Source organism: Labeo rohita, unplaced genomic scaffold (genome assembly GCF_022985175.1).
Source record: "Labeo rohita strain BAU-BD-2019 unplaced genomic scaffold, IGBB_LRoh.1.0 scaffold_266, whole genome shotgun sequence".
NCBI classification, from domain to species: domain Eukaryota; kingdom Metazoa; phylum Chordata; class Actinopteri; order Cypriniformes; family Cyprinidae; genus Labeo; species Labeo rohita.
The window spans coordinates 1-19,973 of NW_026128946.1; the positions used below are offsets into that span (position 1 = coordinate 1).

Below are 19,973 nucleotides of genomic sequence, written 5' to 3' on the forward strand. Positions count from 1 at the left end.
GGATGGATGTTGGATTGAGCTGCATGGTTTAAGCTGGTCTTTAGCTGATCATGTGCTGGTCCTAAGTTGGTCCCTCCTGCTCAGGACCAGCTTAGGACCAGCACACGACTAGCTAAGGACCATCTTAACCAGCTAAAACCAGCATCCATGCTTCAAAACCTACCTAACCAGCATATGGTGTTTTTTTTCAACAGGGATATGTTGTCCTGACTTTCCTGTTTGTTTTCCAGAAAGTTGTCATTGGGTGCTGAGTCTCTGAGGTGTCACAGTTTTTCTGTGACGAGCTCTGTGGGCAGGACTCTATCAGGATGGTGCTTGTTGTGGCTGTGTGGTGTTATCAGTGTCATTGTGGGATGAGTCAACCACATGATGATTCAGGAGCTGATGTGAAATCCTGTGCTCATTCATACTCTGTTCAGGTGTGTGTGTCATTCAGGTTGGGTGGACTGGCACACACTGCTGAAGGATGATGGAGGGAGATGTAGATGTTGTCCTTTAACACTCTTGCACCAAGTTTGGGTGGAGGCCATCTGGTTTAAACAGTTGTCTATGACCCCAGAAAATATTGAAGTTGTCAGTAAAGTTTACTCCTTATTGCAGGTTTTAATTTTCACATGTTTGATTTTCTTTTTTTTTTTTTCTTTTTTTTGCTGAAAGTCGTGAACAAATTTAATTTCTACCACATCTCAGATGATTGTGCATTTTGTTTAATATCAATCTATGATGAAAACTAAACAATATTGAATGACTTAATATAAATGGTCTTGTTGGCTGGTTTCCTTGCGTGAACAGGATGAATTTTCAGTTTTTAACACAGTGTTGTCTGTGTCAAGCTCTGCAACCACACTAAAAAAGAATTAGTGGAAATAATTGAGACTCTACGAGACTTGCTGAGATAATACCAACAATAATAAACAGGATCAAACAGGATTTGTGAAAACTCAGGCACTATTTGATAACATAAGAAGAACACTTAATTTAATTGATTTTACAACTAAAACAGAGAAACAAAGTTTATGGTTTTATTTAAAAGTTTATTCAATTAAATGATATATATAAAAAAAATAATCAACCGAATGCAAGAGTTTGAGCCAATGGAGTTTTTTCAGAGAAATTTCCATTAATGAGGGCAAGACAAGGGGATCCCTTATCACCTCAGATATGTCCTCTATAGAGTCTTTAGCACAGAGTATATGAGGGAATTCTTTAATAAAAGGCCTTAAAATTGAAGATGAGGAACATAAACTTGCATTGTACACTCTTAAAAATAAAGGTGCTTCATGATGCCATAGAAGAACCTTTTAGTCTAAATGGTTCCATAAAGAACCTTTAACATCTGAAGAACCTTTCTGTTTCACAAAAGGTTCTTTCTGGTGAAAAAAGGTTCTTAAGATTATAAAAAGTTAAGAAAGAGATGGTTCTTTAAAGAAACATTGACTGAATGGTTCTTTGTGGAACCAAAAATGGTTCTTCTATGGCATCGCTGTGAAAAACCTTTTAAAGCACTTTTTAATTTTAAGAGTGTATACGGATGATGTGATTTTGTTTTTAACAGATGTACAAACAATATTCCCCTTAGTGTTAAAGGAGAAGTCCACTTCCAGAACAAAAATTTACAGATATCACCCCTTGTTATCCAAGATGTTCATGTCTTTCTTTCTTCAGTCGTAAAGAAATCATGTTTTTTGAGGAAAACATTTCAGGACTTTTCTCCATATAATGGACTAATGTTGTGCCCCGAGTTTGAACTTCCAAAATGCAGTTTATATGCGGCTTCAAACGATCCCAAATGCGGTTGTAAATTATCCTATCCTCAAGGAAGAAGTGTCTTATTTAGCGAAATGATCGGTCATTTTCATAAAAATAATACAATTTATATACTTTTTAATGTCAAACGCTCGCCTTGTCTTTCTCTGTGTTTTTTCCAGGTTCATTACAGTTAGGGTATGTCGAAAAACTCCTATCTCATGTTCTCCCTCAACTTCAAAATCGTCCCCGTGTTGGATCTTCTTTGCATGTTCACTTTGCATAGACTGGGTCGGTACTTCAGCAGTGATGTAGGATGATTTTGAAATGATTTTTGAAATTGAGGGAGAAAATACGATCAGAGTTTTTCGACATACCCTAACTGTCTTGAGCCAGAATACACAGAGTTCAGGCAGAGAAAGACAAGACGAGCGTTTGACAAACAAAATTTTGTCTACATATTTTCCTTTTGATATGTTACCTCATATGTGAAATATTATGCTAAGAATATATATATATTTTTATTAAATAATTTGGTAACATTTATACTAGAGACCAATTCTCACTATTAACTAGTTGCTTATAGCATGCATATTACAAGCATATTGGCTGTTTATTAGCAATAAATTCTATAAATTAGTATTATAGAAATTAGACTATTAACAACTACCTTATTAATAACTATTAGTTTAAAAGCAGAAATTTACTGGGGCAAAAATTGTAGTAATAATTAGTTAACAGTGAGAATTGGTCCCCAAACTAAAGTGTGACCAATAATTTAATTCAGTATTAACAGCAAGTCTGTTTTCATCCACAAATTAATTAATGCTTAATTAACAGATATTGTGCATTCATATATTATTGTGAATATGGTCCTGTAATTTATTATTGTTTCTCAATCACAAATTATATTTGTATTTGTTGTCTGAATTGTGTTTTCTCTTGTCTTTATTGTGAATCTTCTTTAGAACTCAGTCAAGTACACAATAGACTACAGGATGAGAAGAGGATAGTACAACATGGTGAATCTGTCTTTATTACGTTATTAATTCATTATTAATTTAAAGTCTTTTTTCAGCAGAAAAATTCTGTTTTAACTGTGTACATTCATTTATCTTGTTTACATCTTGAGTCTGGTAAATGGTCACCAGTTGTTTAAAAATAAAGGTGATTTAAAAGGTTTTTCACAGCGATGCCATAGAAGAACCATTTTTGGTTTCACAAAGAACCATTCAGTCAAAGATTCTTTAAAGAACCATTTCTTTCTTACCTTTTCATAATCTGAAGAACCTTCTTTCACCACAAAGAACCTTTTGTGAAACAGAAAAGTTCTTCAGATGTTAAAGGTTCTTTATGGAACCATTTAGACAAAAAAGGTTCTTCTATGGCATCATGAAGCACCTTTATTTTTAGGAGTGTGTAATGTATATTTTTTCTGTCATAACTGGTTGCGAACAAGACTACAGAGAGCTGGATTTAAGTGCCATCAGTATTGTTTAATGAAAAAAGAAAAGAAAGAGCACATTGGCAATAAACAGCAAACTGAACAACCAACTTAAAAATTACAAGATAACACCAATAACAAACCAAAACCAAGGATATAAATACACATAGTCATAACTACTTAAACATAGGACAGCTGTAACTAAATCAGTAGCCAAGACAACAAACACTAATTAACACAGGCAGGAAAACTAGAACTAAGGAAACATGCACATGTAGGTATACATAGTGTTGTTTTTGGCAGCCTGTTTTAATTTTAGTTTTAGTCTAGTCTTTGTATGAAGCTGTCATTTTAGTTTTTATTAGTTTTAGTCACGTTCATACTCCTTTTAGTCTAGTCAAGTTTTAGTCAACTAAAAGTCTGATCATTTTAGTCTTATTTTAGTCATAATTATCCATGACTATTTTCGTCTAGTTTTAGCCGAGGAAAACTGACGACATTTTAGTCTAGTTTTAGTCAATGAAAATTGTATTTTGGTCTCTTTTTAGTAATGCAATTCTATTTAACCCAGTCAGTATAGTACAAGTACCTAGTCTTATAGTCAAGATACAAATATGCGCACGTGACTGGTGTGTGTGAAAGGGTGAACACAAAACTTTCCCTGGAGTCTGCCATTGGACCGGCAAAGCAATTTCCTTGAAGCATTAGCTCTGATCTGTCGTATAGCCAATTAGGGCTTAAACGGATCGCAGTCGATCCGTAATACGTACGGACCTGGTCAAAACCCTACCGTTCGGCATGTGATTTCGCAGGTTAATTTGCCAATTTACACGTTCAAGCTATTTAAAACCACAAGAAGAAACGAAACAGAACTCGATTCGTTACTTGCGCGCTGTTCTCGCATACACACAGAGCGAGTTGATTCCCCTTTCACCTCTTCCTGCGTTTAAGATGCATACGCATGGGGGTTTGCGGTTACGTCGCAATATTGTAAGTATTTCTGTTTTAAACCATGAAGGCGAGCCAATGGATATCAAACTTTACGCAATAGTTATGCCGGTAAACGTCTTAACTTCAGTTTTAACTTTACAATTCACTATATAGAAAGTGAAAGTAAAAAAATAACTTTCAGAGTTTTCTAACGTTGCAATGCAGCGCATATTCTCTCAGAATCTACTTCAACGTGCTGATAACGGTATATAACTGTGTAATAGTCTTAATAATTGTAATTTCAGGCCTACAATCACCCCGGTCCGCGAGTGTGGCTTGAGAAAGTGACGTCGCCTGCGTCTGCAGTGCGACCTGATGCAGCCCACTTCAGAAATACTGCAAAATAGTGATAGTAACGCGACTAAACAAAACGAAATAACGTTAAAACATTTCGTTTCGTCTCGTTTTGGTCAACGAAAATGAATAGACATTTTAGCATAGTTTTTATTTTGGAAACCACATTTAGTCTCGTTTTTATTCGTCAACAATAATGCATTATACATTTAATTATAGTCATCGTCACACGACCAGCATTTACGTTGCGTCTCGTCTCGTTTTCGTCACGTGATAAAGGTTCGTTGACGACGATATTTAGTCATAATTTTCTTTGACGAAAGCAACACTAGGTATACAGAGACTCAAAAATCTAAGCTCATATGTAGTCATGTTTAAAACTATTGAGACAAAAGCTTATGTATATTTCAGATGATCTGTATATATTTTTTATTCATTTAAAATAAAAATCTTAAAGGTGCAGTCCATAACTTTGGTGCTCTAGTGGTTAATAAACAGAACTGCAGTGTCTTGTGGAGAAACATCGTAGCCAGAGCTATTTCTCTCTGTTTATGATGAGTCACACAGGTACTGGTTTACTCCACAGCGCTTCAGAACCAGCCTGAAATAGTCTGAATATAAAACCTTATAATAAATGTACCATAGTGATTCAGGATAAGCCAAAAACATGTTTGGAAAATGGATTCATGATGTATCCACTTATTATATATATTTTGTAAATTTTGAACACAAAAAAAGTTTCAGACTGTAGCTTTAACTATTAAACTAAAATGGTTAAAATGATAATGGATTAAGGGTATAATAATTATGTAAATCATATAAAATAATTACAATAAATAATCTAAATTACTAAAATACAGATGGTTTTATTTTTAAAGTCTTTTACTATGTAGTGCCCTTTAATTTAGACCAAGAGAAACTGAGGGAGTGGCTTTTTTGCTTGAAGCTGATTGGTCAAATTTCAGTTTGTGATCTCTAAACCAGAACATAATCTGTCCTGGAGGAGGTCATCTGTGGAGCGTAAGTTACTATGGTGATGAACACTGCTAAAGGCCAAACCTCTTTCATGGTCCCTAAAACCCAGAGTTGGAGCACAAACTAAACTAAAACTTACCTGTCTAGTCAGCTAAACCAGCCTCATGGTCGGGTTCACGGCCCCTGATGTACACTTGTGTGACGTTAACACAACTGAATGATCAGAACTTGTTAGTCAAAGTAATAAAAATTATAGAATGTTCTTTTCTCATCTTTTTCTGAATTTTCTTTAGAACGTGATCTACTTTTGAAGATAAATCTACCTAAAGGTGAATGTTTTATATGATCTTATTAAAATATAAATTCATTATTTTTAAATTATTTAACAATGAATGAATACACTGTGCATTCATATATGTTTGCTATTCATTGTATTTTATTATGAGATATAAACTCTGTAAAGTCTTCTTTTGTTTGTCTTCAAGTGCTGATTGAAATTATTGATCTCACTATTGATCTAAAGATGAATTCTGTTATGAAGCCTTTATAACTTCATACTTTCTGTTTTCAGGTCTCACATATTTAAGATCACACAAGGGTGAGTAAAAAGGCATCATTTTAATGTTAATTTATTTTTTATTTTAATTAAAGGCTTATTTCATGGCATAATTATACAAATATGTATTATAAATAATTAAAGGCTTATTTCATGGCATAATTATACAAATATGTATTATAATTATTTATTTTACATACATAACTAAATACAAGCAAGACCAAAAAAAAAAAAAAAAAAAAAAAAAAAGATTAAATTTAACACAAGGGGATCCAAATATGAACAACAAAATGTAAACATCAAAATTGTATGACATTTATTTACAATTAATTGTTTATCTTTGTTTCTATTTGTCTTGTGAAGTTCTCATTATTCCTATAAAAATAAATAATTGTCAATGTATTTATTATAAACTTATCTGTAAAGCAGAATTTTCAATTATTTTTGCAGTGAATGTGATTCTGGATGCTGATACGGCTCATCCACAACTCATCGTGTCTGATGATGGGAAACAAGTGAGATCTGGAAACACACAAACGAAAGGATTGGATGGAAACAAAGACAGATTTACTGATTATCTTGCTGTTCTTGGGAAGGATGGATTCTCCTCAGGGTGTTTTTACTTTGAGGTGCAGATGAAGGGACAAACTAAGTGGTATTTAGGAGTGGCCAGAGAATCTGCTAACAGGAAGGGCTATTTCAGTCTGACTGCTGGCAAAGGATACTGGATTGTGGGACGGAGAGATAAGGTGTTCTGGGCTTGTGATTCTTCATTTTTTCCTCCGCGTGTGGATCCTCAGAGGGTCGGTGTGTTTGTGGATTATGAGAAGGGTCTCGTCTGCTTTTATGAAGTGGAGTCCATGTGTCATATTCACTCTTACACTGATCAGTGTTTTAATGAGAAACTCTACCCATTTGTTTGTTTGGGGGATTATAGTAATAAAAACTCCACACCACTGATCATCTGTGATGATTACTAATGAGATCAGTGAATTTACATGATCAACTGAAATAAAAGTGTAAGGTCCACGCGATTGGCCCAATGGAGGTATCCAAAGGTGGATGAAGGTTTCTTGCGTGTTCGGTCTTTTCAGCGTGCAAAGATGTTAAATTTAGATTAAGTTCGAATCTGACTCCATTTTATTATGACCTCGAATTTAGGTTGTCATACGAATTGGTTGTTTCTCTATTTGTAATTGTTATTATTTTAACATTTGCTTATTCTATTTCACTCTTTACTTTATATTTACTCTTTCATTAGGAATCTATGACGCTCAGGGTGCCTCATGTCGGCCGATTTACATGGGCCCCACGATCACAAACCCTCCAGTCTGATCATTATTACTCCAGACTCATCATTACTATTTAATAGACCGCCTCATGCCTGTCATGTTTTAAATAGTGGTTCTGTTTAGCCCCCTACAGTCACCTATGTAACAACTTAGTTAAAGCTCAAACAAAATCAGAGGTTATGGCTAGCACTATGAAGTATGCTAATACTTCAGTCGTGTTTTATCTAGCCCCCTATAGTTAGTCTAACTATATAACAACTTGAATGAAGCTCAGACAATAACCAGAGGTAGTACTATGAAATATGCCCGAACCATGCTAATACTCCAATAGTAATTTGTCTAGCCCCCCCATAGTTAATGCAACTGCATAACAACTTAACTAAAGTCAAGCAGTTAGTCAGAAGATCTGGACCACAAGGGTAATTTTATTTACTGTGATCTTAAAACATTTTTGATTTAAAGACTTCTGCTTAAATGACTGAAATGAATGTAAATAATGTCTAAATGAATTTCTTTACAAGATCAATGCTTTACTGCTCCTTCTTCAGTAGTGTTTGCGGTATTTTATTATTAATTTGATTTCTCATTGAGTTTGTATTTCATTGAATTCTTGTGTTTTTCCATTTTAATTTTTCCCATTTTCATGGGAAGGACTAAATAAGTGTCATATTAATAAATAATTAAATAAAGCAAATAAATGCAAGTTGTGTAGTCTAAATCTTCTGAAGTTATTCAGTGATAATCATAGAGTTTACAAATCTCTAAAAGTTTACTCCTGCTGTAAGTGCAGTACTGTAACATCTTTCATTCAGCACCTTTACATAATATTTTTATATGTGCTCAATATGTCTCTACTTTTTGTAGGTAAAATGTTTAATTCTTGAAGGACATCAGTCGTCCTGATTTCAGTTGCTGTTGTGCTCAGTGTGATTGCTTGAATAATAAATAATGAGCTGCATCATAACAACAGAAGTCTGTTTTGTCAGACTTTAGGTGTAAAAATAATGTATAAAATTGATTGTGTTTATAAAATGTAACGGTTACGTTTTTTTTAATATTTTGGTTTCAAACTAAACAACTTCAGAACCTTCTTGAATTAGAATCATTATCATTATTATTATTATTTTTTTTTTTTATTTTCTCTTGTAAACTAAATCAGTATCATCATATTTGTGTTACAGCTTGAGAAAACACATAAATACAATAAAACCACACTGATGTATGTTCAAACAATACAGCTGCAGGAAATGTATGTGAACCTATGGATTTACCATAAAACAAATGCAGAACTGCAATAACCAGGACGTTTATAAATGGAATTTTTCCCTAAAGACACTTTAAAAACATTACTATTGCAATTATCATGTAATAAGCTCCAAAAGTGAAAAAGTAACATTTTGAGTTATCAACAATTTGAGCAAAAAAATAATAAAAAATGTTCAGTGATACAAAAAAAAAAAAAAAAACTTACATAACTTTACAAGCTTCTTATGAATTTGCATATCAGCAGAATTTATTCAGACACTGAAGACAATTGTGCAACAGGATTTTTGTGTTTTGGTAAAACATGTCAGTAAATTCTAGCATCTGATTGCCTGAATTTACATGTATACATATCTCTGTCTGTTTATGCATGTGTAATGGTTTATGTTGTGCATTTCTACCAGTTTAACAGGATGAGAGGTCTGTTATATGATGTTGTCTTGAATAAAGAGATATTAGATATTTACAATTGATGAATTCATCAAGAGACCAATCAGTGTTTTTTGTCAGAGAGCTGTGCAATAATAGTAAAGTGCAAACCTTAAAACCTGTTTTACATGGAAATGTTTGTTTATGTTTATTTTAATCAAGTCAAGTTTATTCATTTTAGTCAAGTCAAGTTTAATTCCCCACAAACATAATCCCGCTCTGCACAGTGAGGAGGCTGTAGGATGTGAGCAGGACCGATCTTGTGTCTTGTCTCATCTTCTTACAATATTCCAAAGCAGCTGACACAGTTTGTAAATGCTCTGAAAAGCTAATTATATCTTCTGCACAAGAAAGACATTTGCATTGGATGTTACGTTGCTGGGAAAAGTGAACTGGTGTGTGAAATGTGCTGTACGGATCATGTGGAAAAATAGATATCAGAAAAAAGAGTTCTACAGGCTTAGTAAAGGATTAGTCCACTTCCAGAACAAAAATTGACAGATAATTTACTCATATCCAAGATGTTCATGTCTTTCTTTCTTCAGTCATAAAGAAATTATATTTTTTGAGGAAAACATTTCAGAAATGTTTTCCATATAGTGGACTTCTATGGTGCCCACATGTTTGAACTTCGAAAAATGCTGTTTAAGTGCAGCTTCAAAGGGCTCTTCCTCAGCCGAGGAAGAACGGTCTCATCTAGCGACCAGTTATTTTCTAAAATTCTAAAATCGAAAATGTATAAAATTTTAACCACAAATGTTCATCTTGTCTAGCTCTGCGATGCACATGAGTACTCTGTGCACTCTGGTTCAAGACAGTTTGGGTATGTCAAAAAACTCCCATCTTCTTTTCTCCTCCAACTTTAAAATCATCATCATCAAAAAAAAAAAAAAAAAAAAAAAAAGATAATGTGCATTTGAAAAAGCAACATGCATCAACCATCTTTCCAAACATGAGAAGCATTTATGAACCTCTTGGCCAACAAAATACCACATTTAATAACATTTTTTTTTTTACTGCAAACTCTTCATAACTTCAGTTGAGTGTTTGAAATAAATCCTTCTGTGAGATGATGTGGCTTCTTACACAGAATAAAGCACACAACGTCCTTTTTTTATATTATTTTTTTCAGTGATGAAGGCTATGTTGATTAGCATTGCATTAATAATATACTTCTTATAAATAATAATAATAATACATTTTATTTAAAGGCGCCTTTCATGGCACTCAAGGACACCTTACAATCAGAAATAAAACAATTACATTAATTTAAAAACAAACAAAAACAATGCAACAGACAAGATAAAATCACATAAATGCCTGCCTAAACAAACATGTTTTTAGACGAGATTTAAAAACTGGAAGACTTGAACTGTTGCGAACCTCAGCGGGAAGTGCGTTCCATAAAAAAAGGTGCCGCATAACCAAAAGCTCGCGACCCCATAGAAGCTGTCCGTGTACGTGGAAGTACAAGAGTAACTGCCGAAGAAGACCTTAAGTTACGTGATGGAATTTGTACATGGAGAAGATCCAAAAGATATGGAGGTGCCAAGTTGTTGAGTGCTTTATAAGTTAAAAGTAACATTTTAAAATTTACACGGAATTTAACTGGAAGCCAATGCAAATTTTGTAAGACAGGAGTGATATGTTGGGAAATGGAAGTTTTGGATATAACCCGAGCAGCGGCATTTTGTACCAACTGTAATTTCTGGAGTGCTTTTGAAGGAAGCCCGTAAAATAAAGCATTGCAATAATCAATTCTTTAAGTTACAAAAGCATGCACAAGAGTAGCCGTGCTCTTCGTTGAAAGAACGGGACGTAAACGATTGATATTCCTAATATGAAAGAATGCAGAACGGGTAACACTATTAATATGAGCTTCAAAAGACAATGTTTGATCAAAAATGACTCCCAAACTTTTAACCTGATTGGACAATGGAACATTAAAATTATCAATTAAAACAGAAGAAATGTTTGACTTACCTAATATAGTTTTTGTACCAACAAGAAGAATTTCTGTTTTACTATTATTCAGTTTGAGAAAATTACGTGAAAACCAAACTTTTAATTCTCCGAGGCACTCAACAAGAGCAGAAGGGAGAAACGTTGAAGAAGGTTTAGAGGAGAGATAAAGTTGGGTGTCATCTGCGTAGCAATGAAATTGAATACCATATTTCCTAAAGATGGTGCCTATCGGAAGAAGATAAATAACTATTGCTATTGCCATAGGTATTGTTTTAATTATTAAAGTAGTGCTAGAAAGTCTTTTTTCGTTATCTGCCTATTTGTAGTGTTGTTGTTTCGTTTTAATTAGCACTTTCGATTGCACTTATTGAAATTAGTATTGCTGAAATCCTGCGGGCACTTAAGTGCGAAGCATCTCGCTCTTAGTTTCGATTCGAGGCATTTGCATAGATATAGACTTTGGGCTTAAGTCAGGAGGCGGGCCCAGCTGTTATCACTCCAATTCCTTTCGCTTGTGTATATAATCATTATCTGCGAGCTGACGCGGAAGCGTTCAGCCGCCGTGTTCAGCCTCCTCGTGTGAAGACTCATTTACTGTCGGCCTCTGGAATCGCCAGTCAGCTGTTAACAAAGCAGATTTCATTTCCGCTTTTTCCACACATTCGACACTTAGTATCCTAGGCTTGACTGAGACCTGGATTCGTCCAGAAGACTCAGCAACCCCCGCTGCTCTGTCCAATAACTTCTCATTCTCTCACACCCCTCGTCACACTGGGAGGGGTGGAGGTACTGGAATACTTATTTCTAATAAATGGAAATTCTTTAACCACTCTATGCTAGGCAACTTTAACTCTTTCGAATCTCATGCGATCACAGTAACAGCTCCAATTAAATTCCACGTTGTGGTCATTTACTGCCCTCCTGGTCAACTGGGCACATTCCTAGATGAGCTAGATGGGCTGCTATCCTCATTCCAAGAGGATGGCAATCCACTTCTACTCTTTGGTGATTTTAACATTCATGTGGACAAGCCTTATGCTGCTGACTTTCACTCACTCCTAGCTTCATTTGATTTCAAACGCCTTGTTACTACAAGCACTCACAAATCGGGCAACCACCTAGACCTAATTTACACACGCAATTGCATCGCAGACAACTCTTTGGTTAAACCCCTACACATCTCTGACCATTTCTTCATTACTTGTAACTTACATATTACTGCCAGTACACCTCCAACCCCTCTACTTGTTACTTTCAGACGAAACCTACACTCCCTTTCACCCTCCCATCTTTCCTCTGTAGCGTCCTCCTCTCTTCCCTCTACAACCCTTTTCTCATCTCTAGAAGTTAATGCAGCCACTGACACCTTATGCTCTACTTTAACTTCTTGCCTAGACGCTATATGTCCTCTCTCTTCCAGGCAGCACGGGCCACCCCTCCTAACCCCTGGCTATCCGATGTTCTCCGCGAACATCGCTCCAAACTTAGGGCAGCAGAGAGAAAATGGCGCAAATCTAAAGATCCTTCTGACTTGAGTATGTATCAGTCTTTGCTTTCATCCTTCTCTGCTCAAGTCCATGCTGCTAAATCCTCATACTTCCACATCAAGATTAACAATGCTCCAGACACACGTAACCTCTTCAAAACATTCAATTCGCTCCTCTGCCCTCCCCCACCACCTCCCACCACTTCTATAACAGCCGACGAATTCGCCACATTCTTTACTAACAAAACTACAACTATCAGCAGCCAGTTCTTGGCTCCACACATACAGGAACTAATACCGACAACATCCACAGCTAACACCCCACTCTTCTCCTTCTGTCCCCTCTCTGAGGCAGAAGTGTCCAAACTTCTCCTCTCCAGCCATCCTACAACATGCCCACTAGATCCTATCCCCTCTCACCTTCTCCAAGCAATCTCTCCTACGCTCTTACCAGCACTTACACACATCATCAACACATCTCTCCTCACAGGCACTTTCCCCACTGCATTCAAGCAGGCTCAGGTAACCCCACTGCTCAAAAAACCTACATTAAACACTTCACTTATAGATAACTATAGACCGATCTCTCTCCTTCCATTCATAGCAAAAACACTTGAACGAGTCGTTTTTAACCAGGTATCGCTGTTTCTAGCGCAGAACAGTTCACTGGATGCTAACCAGTCAGGGTTCAGGAGCGGCCACTCAACTGAAACTGCACTACTGTCAGTCACTGAAGCCTTGCGGATTGCAAAAGCTGATTCCAGATCATCGGTACTCATTTTGCTGGATCTTTCTGCTGCTTTTGACACAGTCAATCATCAGATCCTCCTGTCCACCCTCTCATCACTGGGTATCACAGGGATTCCACTTCGCTGGTTTGAATCCTATCTCACAGGTAGGTCTTTCAGGGTGGCCTGGGGAGGGGAGGTTTCCAAAGCACATCATCTGGTCACTGGGGTTCCTCAGGGATCAGTTCTTGGACCCCTCCTCTTCTCCATATACACTACATCACTGGGGCCCATCATACAGGCACATGGCTTCTCTTACCACTGCTATGCTGATGACAAGCAGCTCTATCTTTCATTTCAACCAGATGATCCAACAGTAGCTGCACGGATCTCAGGCTGCTTGGCGGACATCTCGGAGTGGATGAAAGAACATCATCTACAGCTCAACTTGGCAAAGACTGAGCTCCTTATTTTCCCTGCCACTCCGACTCTACAGCATGATTTTACCATCAACTTAGGTACTTTAACAATTACCCCATCAAGTTCTGCCAGAAATCTTGGTGTTATCTTTGATGACCAGCTGACTTTCAAAGACCACATTGCTAAAACTGCTCGATCTTGCAGGTTTGCCCTACACAACATTAGAAAGATCAGGCCCTTTCTAACAGAGCAGGCCACACAACTTCTTGTCCAGGCCCTGGTCATCTCCAGGCTGGACTACTGCAATGCTCTTCTAGCCGGTCTTCCCTCATGCACAATCAAACCTTTACAAATGATTCAGAATGCAGCAGCACGACTGGTCTTCAACGAGCCCAAAAGGGTCCATGTCACACCCCTCTTTATCACCCTGCACTGGCTCCCAATTGCAGCTCGCATCAAATTCAAGACACTGATGCTTGCATATAGAACAGCCACAGGCTCGGCGCCCGCCTACCTCCACTCACTGCTACCAATCTACACTCCCTCCAGAACTCTGAGATCCGCCAGTGAGCGACGCCTCATTGTACCATCACAAAGAGGCACAAAATCACTTTCCAGAACATTCTCTTACACCGTTCCTGGCTGGTGGAATGATCTTCCCACCGCTATCCGGAATGCCAACTCCCTAACAACTTTCAAGCGACTGCTGAAAACCCATCTATTTTGACTCTACTTGACTTAAAAAAAAAAAAAAAAAAAAATTCCTTTTCTACTCTTTTCCCTTTCTAGCTTGTACTTATTTGAACAATGCCTGTTATATGGTATTTTGAGCACTTCGTATGTCGTTTTGCCTCTTTAGGACAAACCGCTTGATGTATTCCCCACCTGTAAGTCGCTTTGGATAAAAGCGTCTGCTAAATGAATAAATGTAAATGTAAATGTAAATAAGAAACAAAAGAGGTCCCAAAACAGAGCCCTGTGGAACACCAGTGACAACTAGAGTAGTGGTTGATTGAAACTGTTTAAGTTGTACAAATTGTGTCCGGTCTATAAGATAAGAACGAAACCAAGAAAGGACTATACCAGTAATTCCAATAGATTCCAATCTGTTTAATAATATAGTGTGTGAGACGGTATCAAATGCTGCGCTAAGATCCAGAAGTATAAGAATTGATAAAAGTCCAGAATCGGCAGCTAATAGTAAATCTTTTGATATTTTTATAAGTGCGGTCTCAACACTATGCAGAGAACGAAACCCAGACTGGAACCGTTCAAATAAACCATTACCGGAAAGATGACCACGAAGCTGGGAAGCAACAATCTTTTCAAGAATTTTAGACAAAAATGGCAAATTGGAAATTGGACGATAATTGTCAAAATTACTTGAATCAAGCCCTGGTTTCTTAAGAATAGGGGTTATTACTGCAGTTTTAAAATCAGTAGGAACAATACCAGAAAGAAGTGAAGCATGCATGATGTCTGTAATTACAGAAGAAAGAAAAGGTAAGCCAACTTTAACCAAGTGAGTCGGTAATGGGTCCAGTTGACACGTGACAGATTTAGATTTTTGTACAATACAACATACTTCTTCTACAGTAGGTAATTTAAAGGTAGAAAAGGTAGAAACACAAGATAAAGATAATACTTGACCAGAGGAAGTGTTACAATCAGAGTTAGGTGGAACCATTTGCTGATGAATTAATTCAATTTTCTTATTAAAAAAAGAGCATAAATTCTTCACACAATTCAGTAGAATAAGTATGAGAATTTGAAAACTCAGTTGGCTTTAAAATAGTGTTAATCAAAGAGAAAAGTGATTTTGTGTTTCCCGCATCAAATCCTATTAGACCAGCATAATAATTCATTTTTGCAGTGGAAAGTGCAGACTTATAAACTTTCATATGGTCAGCATACAAATCTTTATGAACCACTAGTCCAGTCTTAGCACATAATCGCTCCAATCGACGACCCTTGACTTATAGATCACAAAGTTCGGATGTAAACCAGGGTGCAGAGTTGACAAACGAAACATTCCTGGTTTTCAATGGAGCACAAACATCAAGGATCATTTACAGATGGTCATTGTAATGCTGGACTAAATCATCAAGAGTCCAAGGGTAGTTGATACATGGAAGTGTGGAAAAACATTCTGTGAGCACTTAGACATCAATGTTCTTAATATTGCGAAAAGTAATGGTACGGCTCAGATTAGACTTAGATATAGATAAAACAACATTAAAAGACACCAACATGTGATCAGACAATGATAAATCGGAAGTAATAACATTATCTGGGATCACACCTGAACAGCAGACCAAATCCAAAGTATGACCTTCTGAATGAGTAGGCACCTTAATAAATTGCTGCAATCCAAAACTATCCAAACATGATAAAAACTCCTTTAAACATAAACTTTCTGCATCGTCCACATGGATATTAAAGTCACCAACCAAAACTACATTAGGGGACAAGGAGCAAAGAGAAGTTAAAAATATAGAAAATTCCTTTAAAAATACAGGATTGGCCTTTGGAGGCCTGTACACAACAGCAAGAATAGTTGGAACAACTCCTTTAATTTGCAAAGCAACTGATTCAAATGATGTGCATTCTATTTCAGGAACAGTTATAACTTTCCATTTCTCCTTATGCAATATTGCAAGCCCCCCGCCGCGTCCAACATGTCGTGGTTTGCTAGTAAAAACATATCCAGGAAGAATAGAATGGTTTAAATGAAAAAAGTCATTACTTTGTTGCCAAGTCTCCGTTAAGCAAAAGAAATCGAACTTACGATCAGTCAGCAGGTCATACACAAAAAGGCCCTTTGTTGGACAGTGATCGAATATTCCACAATCCGAATAAAAGATCGTTCTTACCGGTGTTTATAGTAGTCGCCTTAGTTAGCTTTGCTAACAAACTGGGATCCACAGTACGAGTATGTTTCCTGCGAGGACGAGGGTTCGAAGACCAAAAGGATGGAACTGAACTCGTAGAGTCAATTTGAAAGCTCCGGCGCGATCCACTCTGGAGGAAGAGAGGAGAGGCACAGAATCCACGTTGCTTGAGGTCCAGTGTAAAGTTTCCACAGTCAGTGATGGTTTGGGGTGCCATGTCATCTGCTGGTGTTGGTCCACTGTGTTTTCTGAGGTCCAAGGTCAACACAGCTGTATACCAGGACGTTTTAGAGCACTTCATGCTTCCTGCTGCTGACCAACTTTATGGAGATGCAGATTTCATTTTCCAACAGGACTTGGCACCTGCACACAGTGCCAAAGCTACCAGTACCTGGTTTAAGGACCATGGTATCCCTGTTCTTAACCCTCTGGTTGTGTTCGGATTCCTGTCACACTTGTGGTGTTCCCGGTCAAAAATGACCGGACTCCAAACAATTGCTTATAAATCTGTAAATATGCTATATTATCACCAAATATTGGATTCAATCTTTTTGTCAACTTGGTTTTGAGTTTCTCTTTGCATCTGATTAATCGTAGGCCTCATTTATCTGAAAGTAGGCAAAACTGTACAAAACTGCACAAAGTTACAAAATGGCTGGCCATTGAAAGTGAATGGGGAAGAATGAAAGTAAAAGAAACAACTAGTGTTCAGGAGCGTTTTGTGCTTGCAAACATAAAGGCCTTGGACCTGTGCATGTATAGATTCATGTATACTCACGCTATCTCACACAAACTATTGTGAGTATTATATTTATTTCATCCTACCTTGGACCGCATGCAATATGCTTTTATGATAACTCTCTCTGTGATAAACCTCTCACACACTCACACGCTCAAACTGCCTTGTCTTTAGCTTAGGTTTTGAGGCTTTCATGTTCTCACAGAGTAGATGAAAGTTTACAAATAAATGCTTTAGCACAGAGCGAGCTTCAGCTTGTTGTTTCATAATATTGTCTGTTTGGCAGTGTCAGTGTACAGGATACATAGAACTAAAATAACAGTTTTGGTTTGTTGTTCCATGAAATGTTATAATGCAAATAATCTTAATGTGTTCTTTTTTTGTTTGTCACGATGGTCAGATTTAACAGGAACAGCATAAGTGTTACTTTGTGCTCCTTTTCAGAACATAAAATCATTTCAAAATAAAGATCCTGCTTTTTGTGATCTTCCCCATTCACTTTCAATGATTAGCCATTTTTGATGAGTGTGGCTTTGTGCAATTTTGTACAAAATAAAAGCATTTAAAAGCAAACTTCCTGATTAAACATTGAAGCACACTAGTGTGAGAAACAGTCCGGCCATTTTTGACCGGGAACACCACAAGTGTGACTAAGTGAAATAAAAGCCACAAAAAGTTACGAAAATCTGAAAAAAATTTCTGAGATGTACTTATATCCTGTGTGAACAAAGTCAGTAAGTTTGAGTCCAATGCGATAATGTTAACTATTATTTCCAGGAAAAAGAAAATCTTTTTCTCAATTTGACCCGAACACAACCAGAGGGTTAATTGGCCAGCACTCTCGCCTGACCTCAACCCCTTAGAAAATCTATGGGGTATTGTGAAGAGGAAGATGCGATATGCCAGACCCAACAATGCAGAAGAGCTGAAGGCCACTATCAGAGCAACCTGGGCTCTCATAACACCTGAGCAGTGCCACAGACTGATCACCTCCATGCCACGCCGCATTGCTGCAGTAATTCAGGCAAAAGGAGCCCCAACTAAGTATTGAGTGCTGTACATGCTCGTATTTTTCATGTTCATACTTTTCAGTTGGCCAAGATTTCTGAAAATCCTTTCTTTGTATTGGTCTTAAGTAATATTCTAATTTTCTGAGATACTGAATTTGGGGTTTTCATTAGTTGTCAGTTATAATCATCAAAATTAAAAGAAATAAACACTTGAAATATATCAGTCTGTGTGGAATGAATGTATACATTATATAAGTTTCACTTCTTGAATGGAATTGGTGAAATAAATCAACTTTTTGAAGATATTCTAATTATATGACCAGCACCTGTATATTGTTATATTCTTCTTATATATCCTTCAAAGATGTTGTAGTGGCACACCTTTCGTGCTCATCCTTATGTACCACTTTTGCAGCTAGTCCAACAACCAGTATTTGAAAAAACGCAAGTAAGACCGAATCTTCTTTTAAAAGAGTTTACTGAAGAAAATGCAAAACGAAAATACAAAAGGTACAATAGACTCGATATAGCTCGGTCAAAAAACTGTGTTGCTTCCAACATCCATAGCTGCAATCTGACCTAAACGTACAAACTAATGACATCATGACGTATTACTGTCGGAAGCCAAAAAATACCAAAAAAAAAAATTTCTTTAAATTGTATTAATTATTAAATTATGCATTTTAGAAAATACAATTATCATGAATTCTTATTACATTTCAATATCAATTTTCACCATGTTTTAACCTTTTTAACTAAATTATCATCACAAATGAATTACACATAACTGGCTCTTACAGATGTTGATGCCGATAGCTTTGTGGGCAGCTCTGTCTTGGGTTCGAATCCCTACTCGGGGCCTTTCCTGATCCCACCCCCATGTCACTTCTTGTCATTTCTGATGTGTCCCTTCATAATAATAATAATGATGATGATAAAAGGCAAAATGTTTTTTATTATTTATCAAAAAAAAGTCTTTAGAGTTAACAGGAAAATTGTAGAATTTGACAGAAAATGAAAAGCAAATCTTGGTAACACATTACAATATGTGTACAAAAATATGCATTAATTCATGCTTAATTAATGCACAGATAATCACGAGTTAATGTATAATTCATAATGAACTAAAGCATTTATTAATGATTCCTTCATCAGCAACAATTGAACATTCTATATGATTCATAGATTAAGTAACCATAAATGTGTCATAATGTATTAATTTCCTTTATCACTTATTTTATTGACTAATGATGTAAATTCATATGTTAATTACCACAGTGTTCAAAGCTATGTACTTCAACTTCCAGTTGTCTGCTTTAAATACTCATTAGTTAATGATTTGCAAATGTATCATTATGTTATGACTTTACTTGTTCAGGCACAGAACTATTACCTAATTGTTAAGTAATATGTCATTGTGGTTATGGATTTACAGTTAGTTAGTTAGTCATGTGCCTCAACAAGTAAAGTCACAATATAATGATACATTTGCAAATCATTAACTAATGAGTATTTAAAGCAGACAACTGGAAGTTGAAGTACATAGCTTTGAACACTGTGGTAATTAACATATGAATTTAGCATGTCTTTACTAGTAACAATTTAATGATAACTTAATCTATGAATCATACAGAATGTTCAATTGTTGCTGATGTAGTAATCATTAATAAATGCTTTAGTTCATCATGAATTATACATTAACTCGTGATTATCTGTGCATTAATTAAGCATGAATTAATGCATAT

The 19,973-nt window shown here is 36.3% G+C and overlaps 1 protein-coding gene across 1 annotated transcript; it reads left to right on the plus strand.

Annotated features, from left to right (window-relative positions):
* Positions 1-2,714: 2,714 nt before the first annotated feature.
* On the plus strand, positions 2,715-7,352 carry LOC127159936 (E3 ubiquitin-protein ligase TRIM21-like; the record flags this gene model as incomplete). The annotated part of the gene is made up of 4 exons (XM_051102628.1): positions 2,715-2,768; positions 5,743-5,778; positions 6,021-6,047; positions 6,456-7,352. Coding segments are annotated over 4 exons (647 nt in total), but the record flags the coding sequence as incomplete, so codon positions are not given.
* Between the last annotated feature and the right edge of the window lie 12,621 nt (positions 7,353-19,973).